The following is a 16,402-nucleotide window of genomic DNA, read 5'->3' as shown; positions in this document are numbered from 1 at the left end:
CTGTTTGTATTTATTGCCCTGTACACCGCCCTGAGTCCTTCGGGAGAAGGTCGGTATAAAAATGTAATAAATAAATAAATAAATAAAATAAATTTTCTGCACTTATGACCATTGCAGTATCCCTATGGTCACATGATCAAAATTGGAGGCTTGGCAACTGACTCATATTTATGACAGCCACAAGGTCCCAGAGTCATGCGATCATCTTTCCCAACCTGACAAGCAAAATCAATGGGGGAAGCCAGATTCACTTAAGAACTGTGTTACCAACTTAACAACTTCAGGGATTTGCTTAACAGCTGTGACAAGAAAGGTTGTAAAATGGGGCAAAACTCACTTCACTAATGTCTCATTCAACAACAGAAATGTTGGGATCAATAGTGGCCATAGGTCGAGGACTATCTGTATTAATATACTTTTTGGTAGGGTTTCCCTGATACCTACTAATTCACCAATGCACTTTGAATGTGCTAAAGTTGTTGCAACTGAAAGTTGCCTTGTGACTAACATTGGGATAACAGTGTTTTTCTATTCAGACATTTTACTGCACTGTGAAATACAGACGTTAAAAGATTTGCAGCATTATGCAATATAGGAAACATGTACAGTTGCATTGTCAATGCTTAAATAATTTGAATAAATTAAATATTCCCAGTGACATTACCTTATAAGGAATGGAAAATATTAGTCCAAGACTGACCATTGCTAAAAATTGCTGAAGCTTATTCATAAGAAGAAAAACTGAAGTGAGTGGCTAAAAGGTGAAGTCATTGCTGCAAACAACTTTTACTATATTTGTGATTAAACTAATTTGAAATTTTATTTATTTATTTATTTATTTATTTTAATTCCATTTATATCCCGCCCTTCTCCGAAGACTCAGGGCGGCTTACAAGCTTAGCAGTAGCCTTCATTCTATGTATATGCCTGCTTATTAGGGCTTTCACACACACCCCAAGCGGCATTATTACAAAGTCAGCTTAATTGCCCCCAACAATCTGGGTCCTCATTTTACCTACCTCGGAAGGATGGAAGGCTGAGTCAACCTTGAGCCTGGTGGGATGCGAACCTGTACTAATTGCAGGCAGCTGGTGTTACTTAAGGAGGCATTAGCCCACTGCTCCACCAAGGCTCTTTATAATATTTGTAGTATGAAAGCAGAGCAACAAAGCAGAGTTTATTTTAACCTAAAAATAAAAAAGGTAAATATAAAGATTACATATAGGAGATAAATTTAATTTAACCTTAGTTGGAAAATATATACTACATTTTAAAAAGAACAACACCCATCCAAAAATTATAAAATTATAAATAAGAGCATTTATATATGTATCAAATGGAAAGGGATTGATTACGGTATTCAAATCATCACCCCAAACAAATCAATCTCTTTTCTGCTTTGTAAAAGTACAAAAAAAATGCTACTCAAAATTAATGAAGGCCATAATCAGTTTTAAAGCAGGACTTAATGATTCACGGAGAACAAATGTATTACAGTAATACCCGGTAAATAATGCAAAAGATATTATTAGAGCAAGTGTTGGATTTTTGGTCATTATGTATCCTACTTGCAAAGGTGCCAATTTTTTTTTTTTTTGCTCATATTGCATCTAACTTCATTTGTATCCAGAAAGTTGTACTTGTGGAAATTCAGAGTGAGGTTGTTGTTGGGCCAACAGAGATCTCTTTGGTTCACTGGAGAATGTAATTGAAAATTGGAAAATCACTAGTAAACACTAATAATATAAGTTAAAGAAAAAGCAAGGTACTTGTCTGGAATGTGTGGCTGAATTGCTATATAATATTTTATAGTTGAGATTACCGTGTGCAGGTAGTCCTTGACTTACAACCATTTGTTTAATGACCATACAAAGTTAATGGCATAGAAAAAAAGGGATGTATGAACATATTTTACACTTAGAACCATTGCAGCAGCCCCATGGTCACCTGATCAAACTTCAGGCGCTTGGTAACTGGCATGTATTTACGACAGTTGCCCTGTCGCAGTATAACCTGATCATTGTTTGTAACCTTCCCAGCTGGCTTCCAACAAGCAAAGTCAACAAGGGAAGCCAGATTTGCTTAACAACTGCATAGTTCACTTAGCAGCTGCAGTAATTTGCTTAACAACCATGCCAAAAATATTGTAAAATGGGACACAACTCATTGTACAACTGCTTTGTTTGGCAACAGAAATTTGCGGTAATAGGTCGAGGACTACCTGTATGACAGGGGTGTCAAACTCAATTTCACTGAGGGCCGCATCAGCATTGCGGTTGCCCTCAGGGGGCCGGGTGGGTATGGCCTGGGTGGGCGTGGCTAGAGTGCGTATGGCCTACTGGGTGGGCGTGGTCAGCTCTATATCGTTCACATCAAGGGTGCCTATGGGGGCCTGGGCAGGAGTGGGACAGATCTGAGGGTCTCTGGCAGAAGGAGGGTCTCTGGGCCAGGGCCAAGGCAGCTGGGGCCGTTCCCTCACTGTTTCCAGGATGGCTTCGCGGGCCACATGAAACCACTTCGTGGGCCGGATCTGGCCCCCGGGCCTTGTGTTTGACATGTCTGCTATAGTCTATAAGGAAAACTTATAAGGAAGGATATGAGATTACCAACAAGTATCTGATTTTGAATTTGCTTTGGGTGCTCCAGACCTAAGGCTTCAGGAAATACTTTGGAATCAAGAAGATGAATATGGTATTAAAGGACTTTAAAATGTGTCTTTCATGGTGCCTTTGGGGGGGAAGGACTGAGGAGGGGGCAAATGACACAAAATGTGTGAAGATGACATCATAAAAATGACACAGATTGTATAATTTGATACTCAGTCTAATCTCAGAAGTTTTGTAACTGAATAGTTCTAATCTCCAGCAAGCATAAATTTTTCTGGGAACCTTAAAAGGAAAAAAGAGTTGACAGAAAGAAACTAAGACAGAGTAAATGAAAACTGAACCAGAGAGTCAGAAAGAATAGGTAACCATACCCAAATGTGGAGAGATGGATGAGCTAGCTCTCAGTGCCTTATTCCTTACTTAGTCCTGTTGGCTGGAGGCGGGCAGGGACTTGAAATCCACAAAGTTGCCAAGTTTGAAAAACACTGATCTAAATTCAGAGAGGCTTCACAGTTCATTAAGTCAAATTGACAGCTCCTTTTTCAGCTGCTGAATCTTTTAGAGAGTTTTCATTTTTCTGGAATTTATTCTGTCCTCCATGCTGTTCGGGAGCTCTAGGAAACTAGATGACATAGGTGCAGCAAGCAGTTAAATTGGTAGTGTTAAAAATAAAACAGAATCTATATATAGGTCTCCATAGTGCAAAGTTCATTTATTTTCTTTCTTAGGACTATTGATATGTGTTCTGCACTGAAGTCATTTAATCGTTGTGTTTAGACAGTGAATCTGTTTCTGCTTGGCTCTTGTATTAATTGCCTGGTTGGACTGGGATTTCATATCTTCTGGATGCTGGAATTTAAATTCTGATCGTTTGTAATATAGTATGACAAAATAAAGTGAATTAATTTAAGACCCACAATAAACCCAGGGTTAGGTCTCCACAGCTTCTCCCTTGGCATAATGTACTTTGCATTATAGGTACAGCCCAGGCATTTGTAAGGAAGATATTTTATACAGGTAGTTATTTGTTCAAAGACTGACTTTCATTCTGTGCGTGTAGAGAGCAGAAAATGGAACAAGGTCTGTTAGCTTATCTTCCTCATCCTCTTCACCCTCATCCCACATTACCGGATGCATTTATACCAGTAATGAATAGGAATTTAAATTTATATCTATGGAGATTCTGGGTCATCCAGGTCATGGTTGTCCCAAAGCTGCTTTTTCAAGAGGCAGCTGGACTTTCTTGTTTTTCTGTGAGGATGTTTCGCTTTTCATCCAAGAAGCTTCTTCAGCTCTGACTGAATAAATGTAGCTAGTAGTCCTGATATTGGTCTCTGCTCACTGGCGTTCTAATTTTAAATTGAATGGGCTAACTCTGATCACATTTATTCTACAAAATAACCCAGCTTTGAATGACAGCTAGTTTCTGTACAGCTGCAAATGTGGCAGAATTATCTAGTGCAGCAAAGGACACAGTTGGCACATAACATGAAGTGTGCAACAGCCCTCCTAGCCATGATTTGTTAAATTTATTTGCCACCCATCTTGCTGTGGGGCTACCATCTCTTTCTCAAATAGGACCCTTGGATACTGGGTATGTTTGGGATATGCCATCCCATCCAGAACAAGAAATGGAAAGGGCACAAAATTGGGGGGGAGGCTAAAACACAGAGCCACTCGGCCTTCCTAGGTCTGAGCTGAAGCCTGTTCTTCCTCATTCAAACCCCACAGCCCCCACTTCATTTTAGATTGACTGAAATGAAATATAACTCAAAAGGATTGGGTCTTTTTGACTCCATCAAGACTCTGCTAAGCTCCTATTATCAGCATTTCTGCATCACCCCTGCAGCATCCCACAAGTGTTCTCACTTTATTTATCATCCTATTTATACAATTCATATTGCTGCCCAACTCACAAATTGAGATGCTGGTTAGTTAATGTAAAATTAAGTACTTGGGAAGAGGATAAAGCAATTCATATAAAAACTGCAAAGCCAAACATTAAACCACACAAACTAAGCCTGTTCACTGACTCAAACAACTGACCACAAGGACTGACCTACTGTCCTGAAAAGCAATCTTTTAGCACCTTATAGAAGGCCAACATTGGTTAAGACTATCTGAATATTGAGGGTATGCTTTTCCAGAAGGGAAGGTATTGCCATTAGAAGGAACATGATGCCTATTCTGTCCTTGAGAGGGACAAACATGATGGAAATAGGCTTTTTCCTCCCTTTCAACTATCCTGTACTGCCCCTACTTGGGTAATGGGAAGGAATAACTAGGTTACTCCCACCATAATTTTTTTTCTTCTCTTCTCACCATATTTGCTCTTAGCAAAGATGAAAAAAGTAAAAGTAAAAAGAACAGGGTGCTGCTATAATGAATTGCTGCCATGAAAAACCATCCTTCAGAGCAACCAGAAAGGATCAAGGATCCTGCCCCTTTTCTTCAGGATGGGAGGGGGAATCTTAGGAGACAGAAGCAGGGATGAGCCAGGAACTCCCAGCAAGGGGCAATTTTAATTCTAGGACTCCAGGGGCAAAACAACTATGCTGTGTTCTCTTTGGTGCAGCAGCTCAGCTGATTAATTTTTGAGTTAATCAGCTCAGCATGTGATGATTGCTGGAAGCCCAACAATGTCATGGGGACATACAAGGCCACTGGTGATCTTATGAGCACAATTCAGATCTTGTTACTCTTTTGAAAAATTATTTTCCTTCTTAAATAAGAAAATTGGAATCAATATAACTGCACTTTATACTTTGGACAGTACATGATTTTGTGCAAAGGTTAACAGGGAAAATTAGTAGCATCCAGAAGATTAAAACCCATTTAAAATTAAATTTAAAATGTGCATTAAAAGGTTCTTTATGTGGTTTTCTGGGGATGTAATTTGCATCCAGAAGGAGCTTCTTCTGTACAATCCTGGAATACAGACTGTTCTCCCTGAATTGCAGCAATTAGAGGATGGTAAATTTCTGTAAGTATTACTGTTAAACTAATGTATGTGGAAAGGCAAAAGGAAGTGTAAAAAAAGGAGGGCCATCTCCGCACTTTTGGATAAAGGAGATATGCAGAAAGGAGAGATTGAAGAAAAATTGGTTATAGGCATGGCATTTTAAATTACCTCTGACTGGTCTGTTCTACATGCTCAGCTAGTGACCTTCCCCAAGAACCATGGGAAGGGGTATTATGATGTTGCTCACAAATTTTTCCCTGCAAATAGATATTCTTCTAGCACCATTAATTCACATTATTTTTATTTATTTTATTTATTTTAATTCCATTTATATCCCGCCCTTCTCCGAAGACTCAGGGCGGCTTACAAGCTTAGCAGTAGCCTTCATTCTATGTATATGCCTGCTTATTAGGGCTTTCACACACACCCCCAAGCGGCATTATTACAAAGTCAGCTTAATTGCCCCCAACAATCTGGGTCCTCATTTTAGCTATTATGGAGCAGGAGAAGGAGGAGGAGGAGAAGGAAGGGGACAGGGGCTTTGTGCATTTCGCTTATCTTTTAGATCAGGGCTTTTCAACCAGTGGTACGGGTACCACCTGTGGTACATTGGCACCTGGCAGGTGGTACGCGACCATCCTAGAAAAGTGGTAGCGGGGGAGGTGAATGAGCTGAACCAGTGGCAGCACCGCACAAACCTGAGCGAGGGATGGCTGGAGCTAAAGGGCTGTCAGGGCTCAGCGAAAGTGCCAGGATCAGCGCTTCTTTGGGGCTGTCAGGGCTCAGTGGAAGTGCCAGGATCAGCACCAGGCTCCAGCTGGAGCTCGGCGCTGATCCTGGCGCTTCTGAGCCCAGAAGAAGCACTGATCAGCTGGAATGTTGCAGCATCTCCAGGGTCTTGTGATTTACATTCAGATGCTTGGCAACTGATTCATATTTATGATGGTCACAGTGTCCCAGGGTCATGTGAAGTGACCAAAACCTGCTGCAACCACCCAGCAGACGGGGGGAATAAAAACCAAACACCTCCCACCCCACCCCCACTGCCAATCCTCAACAGAAATGCTCACAACAATGGAAACCTTGGACAGGAGGAAGAGCGCCACCTGGCGGGCAGGCAGGTGTCTTTCTCGGCTGTGGCTTGGGGGGCACTTTTTTCAGTGCCATTGTAACTTCGAACAGTCACTAAGCGAACTGTTGTAAGTTGAGGACTGCCTGTACTTCATCACTTTTTTCCTTTTTTTTTTGGTCATCAAGTTTTTGACACCTTGGTGGGCAACTGGTGGTACTCGGATGTTGCCATACCCTAAAAGTGGTACAATGGGTGAAAAGGTTGAATAGCCCTGTTTTAGATGAGCTTTGAAGACCTCTGAATTATGGAAAGTAGGGAAAAAAACTTAGTATATCTTTTAGTAATTATGATACAACTCTTGCAATATATTTTTGGTTTTGCATACCCACATTTCCTTAATTCTTTGACCCATTAGTTGATATTTAATCATGTGCTTGGCATGCACAATATGGATAAGTTAATAACCTCGTTTTATGTCTTAAAATATCCTAATATCTATGCATTCTGAATTAAACACATTACTCATTTTGTTCAGATCACTTGCAAGATAGTTCTCTAATGATTTATGCTTCGTTAATTTCTCCTTTTACCTGTAACTGTAGGTACATGAATTTCAATTTGCATTCAGTTTCAATTTCTGTATAACATACAATATCTTTATCTAGTTTAAGGCTAGAGTAGCTTGCCATTGAAAAAAAAAATGAAATACAGTAATAGATCTATTGTGAGTTGAAAAGGTAGCTACTAAACCATAATAATTCTGACATTACTGTCATTATTCAATAATTTCCATGAGTGAGATTTTATTGATCGTGGAGTTTATTATAATATAGATAAAAAAGTCATAGGAAGATACAGTTCCTACTTGTACTTTGTGTTCCTCTTGCAGTTTTAATTTCAATCCATTCATAAATGTGTATGGTGAAATCATACTTAAAATAATGTAATCAAAGTTATTGAGGAATGTCTTTCTGGAGATTCTGTGCTACCTACCAGTCTATTCAAATTATTCAGTGGATTATTCAGTGGATCATCTTATGGATCTTCACTCTCATTATGTTTCTTCTACATGATTTGCCATTGTGTCAATGTCAAGGTACACTAGTCTTAAACTGGATAATGATATTATATGTTATCCAGAAATTGAAACTGAAATCGAACACAAATTTAAATGCATGTTCCTACAGTTGTGTGATAAAAGATAAAATTAACAAGTTCTTTAGAAGTACTCGCATTTCTTGTACATGAAATGGAACTTGTTATGATACCCAGATCAGAATGATCTGTGTTCAACTTTAACTATGGTTTGTTGTATCCCCAGTGACCATAAAACTAGCCTTTTTCACCTAGTACAATAGTCATGTTTCAATTCATTTTAAATGGAAGTTTCTGCTTTTACTGACTCATTAATAAGCCAGAAATGAAGGGGAGAACTCAAGGTTCACAGAAGTGGCTTATTGGTATGCAAAACTTCAGTTTAATATTAAGTTTTATTTCTGTAATTATCATGATTCCAATTTCTTATTACAGATATACTTGACTTACAAAAGTCCAAAAGAAATCATTCCCATCGAGGCAATGTTTGGGAACAGAGCAAAATTGAATGGCAGCATGTACTGTAGCTTCAAATTATTCTGTGTCCTATGGCTTCTGTGTATCTTATTTTTTATTTTAAAAGTGATAAAGTTATAACCATTGTATTTTTATTTCCCTTCCTATCTCATAACCCTTGGCAGTAAATTAGAACACTGTAGTATGCGGCACACTATACTTATTGCTAAATAGAAAGCAGCCTTAGAAAAGAATAGGGATTCTTTTAATATATCACCGAACAACAGGGACATCTGGAAGATGTGATTGTCCTTATCATCTCACCCAGACCCAACTTACACAATCTCTGTTTGGCATTTGTTAGTAAAAACAGTGCAGTTCAGAATGCTTCAATCTGTTAAATGTTCCTTTGCTTTTTAACCTAGAATAAAAATAATTTGACAATGACATCACTGATCAAGTTGACCTAGGGATGATTGACAGCATTTCTACAATAAAATCTATTTTAAATGCAGAGCTGTATTATAGATAGATAGATAGATAGATAGATAGATAGATAGATAGATAGATAGATAGATAGATAGATAGATAGATAGATAGATAATGACACAGTTTGCCTCCATTCATTTTTCAGGATAATTTCTTGTTGACCAAGATTGTATTACTGTACAGTTAAGATCAAAAGCTGCATGTTTTTTGAGCATTGCAAACAAACTCTGTATTCTCTCCTTTTTAAAAGGCCATGTTGGTATCATGTTAATAAAACAATTTTCTCTTAATTCAGGTTAATATTTATCAACTTTCTTAATCAACTTTCATTTTTTTTAAAATTTCTGCCTTTATCTGTACCGTTAGGCTTTTGACAGCCTCTCAGTATTGGCAGAGTCTTATTTCAGAAGCCTTCTCTCTCTCTCTTTCTCAGTGGCGTAGCGTGGGTTGTCAGCACCTGGGGCAAGGCAAGTGACGTCACGGCACCGCCGAAAAGACGCGCCCAGCAGTGGCGTAGACTTTCCAAGAAGAGTCGCGCGCATGCGGGATGCTTCCGGGTCCCTCTCGAGGGCGGCTGGGCGGGGCTCCGACCTGCAAGAGCCGCTGCATTCAAGCTCGCACGTGAGCACCGCTAAATAAAGCCACGCATGCGCACAAAGCTAGGCCGTCCGTCCGGCGGGTCCGTCTTCGCTTGGCCAAGCTTGCCGGGGCGCCTGTGGGGCGCTTGCGGTTGGCCTGAGCCTAGGCGGAGAGTTGGGCACTTCTATTTATTTTATTCAGTTTATGTGGCCGCCCATCTCACCTGCTGGACTCGTTTCGCTTTGCAAGAAAGAGCAGCTCGAGAGCGGAGCCAAGCCGACTCTGTGCAGCCCTTGGGGCTCCCTGAGCAGCTCAGTGCGAGCGCGCCCCCTCCAGATGTTGCGCCCAGTGCGGCTGGCCCCCCCTGCACCTCCCACGCTACGCCACTGCTCTTTCTTGTTTGGCAATAAATGGCTTGGACCAAACATTTTAATTTTGCCCAAATGTATGTTCTATAATCTTCTTAATTCAACACATAATGGCTAGAGGTTATGGGATCTGATCTATAATATAAGTCACCAAATAGCAAAAGATTTCGAGGGCTAAACTACACTAAGAGTGTTATAGAATATTTTAGAAGAAATTTGTAAGCTGCCTAGCGTTTTTCCCATGCTGTATAAGCCTGTCGTGATTTGGGGGCAAACAAATACTAGGGTGCTCTCCTATTTATCCCTAAAAAGTGAAGCTTGCTTTGTTGTTGTTTCATTTAATAGTGCATCGTAATGATTTTTCTTAATCCAATAATTGCTTAAATTAGCGTGCCAAAGTATACAAATTCCTTGTCTATAAAAACTGTTATTAAAAATTGCTAATCCCAGGTAGTGTTTCCTTCCATATTTGCTTAAATATGATGAAGACCTCTAAAAAAATGGGAAGTAATTATAAAATAATCCTGCCCAAACATCTTAACCAGAGAACTTTATTTTTAAATGTTGTGTGGGGATGTGTGCCTTTGAATCAGACCCCCAAACCCACCCTTTTTAGAACCAAGTGATTATAATCACTCTAATTACTCAAATAACCTCTTGACATGATTTGATTTGGTTTTTGGTTTTGGACTTGTATCTAGCCATTATATACATTTATTACAGTGATAATATAACCATGTGTTTATCATAGAGTCAACAATCAAAGTAAACAAGAGGTTGCCTCAAGTGGGATGGGCAGCATAGAAGTTTAACAGTAAACAATAAATAAATAAATGAGCATTTTCAATAATTTAATTGTTACCCTGGCTATTTAATATTTCATTGCATACACACATGAGCCAGGCAGCTGGGTTGATTTATCACAAATGTGCACAGCACTGATAGAAGCAGTCCATTTGTTTCACCCTTCACAGAAATGGGTAAAGCTAATCAGAGACCATTTGCTTATTGTGATATCTAAATTCAAGTTTCTAATTTGTTGTTCCCAAACAAGCAAATTTTGGGAATCTGCAATCTAGCTTTGTTGCTGGAAATAAAAACTATGATTCTGAACTCAGATACCCAAAGGACAGTTTTATCTACTTCTGTGAATGGTGATGTAAAATGGAATCAAATATTCTTTATGTTCCATGAACTGGCTGTTCGCATTATAGCAAAGTAACTGATTGTGTACAAATATTAATTGGGAGGCATGTACCACGATCTGGCCCGCTGTGTACATGTACATTTTTTTCCTATTATCATTGTCTCTCATTGAATAGACTTTGGAAAAGGGTGTACGGCTTAACATCTTAAACCTGTGATTTAGTAGCATTAGTGCTGTTCTGTTGCAAAATAAAAATGTGTTTGGTCTCTGTGGCAACCATATTGAATAGTACCACTTCAACAAACTTTGCCTTATGGACAGTCATGGGAATGGTGGTAAAAACATATCAATAACATTTCACCAAAATCTGCCATTTCGAGAACAATATCTTTTGAATAATGTTGGTTCACCTAGGACAGGGGTAGGCAACCTCGGCTCTTTTATGACTCATGGACTTCAACTCCCAGAATTCCTGAATTCTGGGAGTTGAAGTCCATGAGTCATAAAAGAGCCGAGGTTGCCTACCCCTGACCTAGGAATAAACCAGAGTGAATCAGATGCTGTTTAAAGCTGCCAAGTCTGTTCCTCTCTTTCCTTGCTTATATGGAATCAATATTACTTGAAATCAAGATTGAAAATAAACAGTTTTTTTCCTACAATAAGTAATTTCTCTCCTCTCCAACTGGATGGATAAAACCACGCTGCTCCTGATGCTGGATCAGGGCTATTGTCATAGCAAGGAGTTGGAAGGAACAAATTGCTCCTATTGTACTTTAGAAATGCACATTACCGAAAATACCCCGCATAATAGGGGATTCATATCTAGAAAAATAGACTTTTCTCTGTTCCTCTCTGTAAATTGCTACTGGATGAAAAATTATAGTAAATCATTACAGCTACTTTGAGAAATCTGTCCCAAACTATGACGCTTTTCTGGTGTCTTGGTCTGTAACTCTTATGATCCCAACCATGATGCTCATTATTATCCAATAGAACCAGAGAGAGCCAGGCTGGAGAGAACTGAGAGTTAGTCACAAACATTACAATAATCAGATAGACCAGGACCTATAACACACATATGAAAGGTGACATGCCAGCATTCAGTAACACCTGACAACACTAGTCTCGAAAGCATGCCCCTTTTTCAGGCAGTTTTTGGAGGTTGCGGAGGCCATGTGAGAATGGGGTCTGCTCTTTTGGCCTCCAGAGGCAGTGCAAGAGGGTCATGCTCTTGCATAGCCTGAGCCTCTGAAAATTGTGTGAGAACGGAGGGGCACATGAAATGGATTTTGTAACTTGTTAACTAACATAGTTACTTTGTATTTTAATTTAACTCCTTTTCTCTCTTTTAAAATTGTGTTAAGGCTCATTACAGACTGGAATGTAGGAAAACTTTTTATCCTATGGCTGTATGGATTGATTGATAGCTTTTAGCATTCGCAAAATGAAAAGATAAACTTCTGATAAGAAAAAGTTTGTTAGTGCTAATTTATCTCTTCCTGAATGCCAAACAACCTTTTTCCTTAAATTTTACTCCCCTTCTGACATCAGACCTCATTTTAATGAACATGTGTGATATTTGTTGTTGTTGTTAGTTGCGAAGTCGTGTCCGACCCATCGCAACCCCATGGACAACATTCCTCCAGGCTTTCCTGTCCTCTACCATCTTCTGGAGTCCATTTAAGCTCACGCCTACTGCTTCAGTGACTCCATCCAGCCACCTCATTCTCTGTCGTCCCTTTCTTCTATTGCCCTCAATCTTTCCCAGCATCAACGGGATGCAAATTTGTAACATGTTTCACTACATATAACTGATTGACTGAGCAAAGGGGAAGCTACTTTTGGATGTCTTAACTATAGAAGGAAATGTAAGATGCTTTCATAGAGAGATCCCACTTTATCAGGGCACCCTAAAAATTTGCTTTTAAATGATCTTCCAATTTGCTTGCTTATTGGGAAGGTAAACCAAGGCAGAACCTAGGGCCGGATTTGGCTATCAGAAAAGAACATGATTTGCACAGTTTATGGAGGTTGCAAAGGCCATGAAAGAGCATTCTCCAAATTTGTTTCAAGAATGAAGGCCTTGGGCAACCTTGGCCTTTTTGAGTGGCAGCAGTGGGGCTGAAATCAAGGCCTGTGTGTCTACTTTAGGGCCAGCCTTGGTTTTGCCTCCAAGTAGGGCTATTCAGGGTGACCTAGATGGAGGGGTGAGTGGAGATAAAGAATTGTTTCTGTTTTGTTGGAGGGAGTGACACACCAGCAAAGTAAAATTAGCATTTTCTCAATTTTTGACACACAGATTAAGAGAAGGAAAAAAAATGTTGTAAGTTGCCCAGAGTTGGCCTCTAAGATGGATGGTCATACAAATCTTTAAAATAATACAATAAAATATAAATATCGTAAATATTATGTGCAATATCTAAAGTTTAACTGGATTCACACAACATGCTGCACTAAAATGGAACTGCCTCATTTTATAACTCAGCAAGTTGGGCAGCTTCAGTCAGTGTCTTTGTTTATGATACCATGAATTATACAAATGCAGACAATTGAAACCAGTTTTTAGTCAACAAGTTATACAAATAGCCTGTGGACTACAAGCAGCAAATCCAAAATTCTAAAGATGAACTTTGAATTCTGTGCTATTTGTTGGTTAATTATGTTTTTCCTTTCTGCTCCTATATTTTTTTCCTAGTACCTAAAGAAAGAACAAATTACTCTAATTTCAATGATATATCTTTATTGCTGAAAGTACATGTAATTACAGTTTCTTGGAAACTGAGTTCATTGAGGCAAAGACTCCAGGAACATTTTGAACCATTGTTCGCAGGCGCCTAAGTACCACCTAGATCTGTATTTTTCAATCTTGGCAACTTGAAGATCTGAGGACTTCAACTCCCAGATGTCCCCAGCAAGCATCTGCACATATTCAAGTTGCCAAGGTTGAGAAGGACTGAACTGGGTTACTGTCAATTATGAGACCAGAGTTCCTCTTCCCCTTTCTATTTCTTGGTTGTTCATTCCTTCCATTACCTTCCCAGCTTCTTCATGGTCTCTCACCACATCTAGTTACAGATAAGACACTAAATTAAAATTAATTCCAAATTATGGATAATTGTAGTCTACAAAGTCAAGGAATGTTTGGTATTTCAAGAGAAAGTCCTTGCAATATATCTATATATACAGCATATCTTCTTATTGTTATTACAGTGCTTAGCTACATTTTTATCAAGATAGAACCAAATCAATTCTAGAGTTTCAATTCAAGTTTCATGTTTTTGAATCAAAAGAAGCTGAATGATTAAAATTGTACAAATTGTAATTAATTTAGAATGCAGAACGTGGTATATTATATCTGCTGTATACATTCAAACCTTTTACTAATCCCTTCACACCATCTTGTGGCCCCCTTGGATTCTCCCCACTAGTATGAGAGATGGTAAGTGCTTTTTCAAGGCCAAAACTCTTCTGTTGCCTAGCAAGTACATTATTTGTTTTTAGCACTGTTGTCTAGCTAATTATAAGACCAGACAGTACAGTAGCATGTTGCAGGTGTTGTCCAGAAGGATTTGCTTATTGAAGTGGTGACAGTGGTAAGCTCATGGTTCATGCTTTCCATATTTGTTGTCCATTAGTTACATTGGCATAAACAGCTGCCCATCAATCTCACCTTGCTCAGACAACTATGGTGCATTTATTCTAATGCATTAGCTTATAGGGCAGTGATGGCGAAACTTTTAGAGACCGAGTGCCCAAACTGCAATCCAAAACTCACTTATGTATTGTCGGGTAACGGGTGGGTGTGGCCCATTAGGTGGGTGTGGCACATTGGGTGGGCGTGGCCCATTGGGTAGGCATGGCTGCAGTGTAACGGCAGACTAGGTGGGACTAAAAAGTTCAATCAATCAATTCCAACTTTGCAAGATCTTTTTTTTCCCCCGAAAGAAGTTGAAATTGATTGATTGATTGAACCTTTTTTTTTTGCACACAGCGGCGGAGGCCTAAAGCGAAAAGTTTTATAAAACCCAGCTTGAAGGCCTAGGACTGGGATGATGGCACACGTGCCCAGAGAGAGGGCTCTGCATGCCACCTGTGGCACGCGTGCCATAGATTTGCCACCACGGCTATAGGGTGATAGGCTTTTATTTTTTGAAAACATTCTTAAAAGCATGAATCTCTAAAAATCGCAATATTTAACCAAAGTCACTTATTTGTAAATTTTCTGTCTCATCATTTTCTTAAAGCTTTTATGTCCTTTAAACTAGACTCAAAGTCATATATAAATTATTATTCCTTTAACTTTTGAGTTTGATAAAGATAACATTCTTGAAAATGGTATTTTTCTATGTGATAGAAAGACAGCTTAATGGATTTTTTTTCCAGTTTTGGGTTCTGTTTTTGCTGACAGTGTTGAAGCAAGAGAAAGCATAAGTAATGCTTCCTCATTGATGTGCCAATGAAACTTGGTTTCGGTACATTGAGCTTTTGGTTATTATTAGAAAGTCATAATGCTAAGGCACATTTATGGTTTCTTGGATGTACCTTTTAATGGGTTTAAGTAATAAAGTACAAAGAGATGGATACACTTCACTACCCTGTCCATTTTGCTGCATGATGTTTCTATTCTTTTTGTGTATGTGATTTTTTTTTTTTGCAAAGGTCTTAGTGGAATTTTCTGAGGGAGCTCTGGCACAGGGTGGAAAACTGTCTCTTGTTATCCTTTTAAAGTTTATATATTGATAAATGTTATCAAGAGTTCCAGCAATATCTTTTGTAGTATTGTTAGAATTTGGGGGAGGGGATTGTAGAATAATGGCTTTAATGTTGTGTGCTGCTGCTTTAAGTATTACTTTTACTTATTTTGTTTTATTTATTTATATATCAAATTTGAGACTTCCCATCTCATTCACAGTGACGCTGAGCAGTGTACAATTAAAACATATAAATTATATAAATATTATAGTCCAACTGGGGCGGTTAAAATAGGAAAAATTAAATTAAAATAATTATTTTTTGTTGAAGGTAGAAGTTGAGAATAATTTTAGAGGGCTTTCTCCAAAACAGCTTTCTCTATGCTAACCCCTTCTAGATAGATGCACTCCCAGAATTTTTGGTCATACCAAGATCAAATTCAAGCTGTCTTAGCTGAGAATTTCAGCAATTGTAGTCTCAACATATATGGAGTGAACCAGGATGGGAAAGAAACTAATATCATATCACATATCACATCATATATCATATGGAATATAACTGTTTTGAGACACTTTCTTTATTTTTAAAGGTATCAATTTTTATTATTAACTGAAGCATAAAGCTACCAGCACAGGTTTTTGATCTTCTATGCTTCTTATCCTCCTACTCAATTGAAATGATAATCAATTGTATTATAAAGTTCCAAAATAGTTGTATCCAGTATGAGTCTTAGTATATTTTGCATGATATTATTGAAGATTCATAGAATCTGGTTTTTTCTTTCCAATGTTCTAAAACTGAGCTGGTATATTTGGAGACAAAGCCCACAAAGGAAGGCAAACTGATAACCATAAGATAATGGAAAGTTCTACCTTGTCTGACCACTAGGAGGTAGACCAAGACTCTTGAGATCTACCATTTGGGGGGATATTCCAT

At 38.7% G+C, this 16,402-nt stretch overlaps 1 protein-coding gene across 7 annotated transcripts in view; it reads left to right on the top strand.

The window, feature by feature from the left end:
• Positions 1-16,402, top strand: part of ATP11A (ATPase phospholipid transporting 11A) — a 129,683-nt gene that overhangs the window by 39,023 nt on the left and 74,258 nt on the right. For 2 of the 7 annotated variants that reach the window (XM_081326599.1, XM_081326600.1), the window contains exon 1: positions 9,177-9,301. The exons of 3 other annotated variants lie outside the window; for them this stretch is intronic. In XM_081326599.1, the coding sequence (XP_081182725.1) occupies positions 9,221-9,301 (81 nt within the window). In that variant the 5' untranslated portion in view covers positions 9,177-9,220. Of the gene's footprint in view, positions 1-9,175; positions 9,302-16,402 lie in introns of those variants that run through there. 2 more of the 7 variants (XM_081326601.1, XM_081326597.1) reach the window with 2 other exon arrangements.

The sequence above is a fragment of the Vipera berus genome, assembly GCF_964194415.1.
Source record: "Vipera berus genome assembly, chromosome: 4".
NCBI classification, from domain to species: Eukaryota; Metazoa; Chordata; class Lepidosauria; order Squamata; family Viperidae; genus Vipera; species Vipera berus.
The sequence above is the reverse complement of the archived record's forward strand: the minus strand, read 5'-3'. Positions and strand labels throughout refer to the sequence as shown.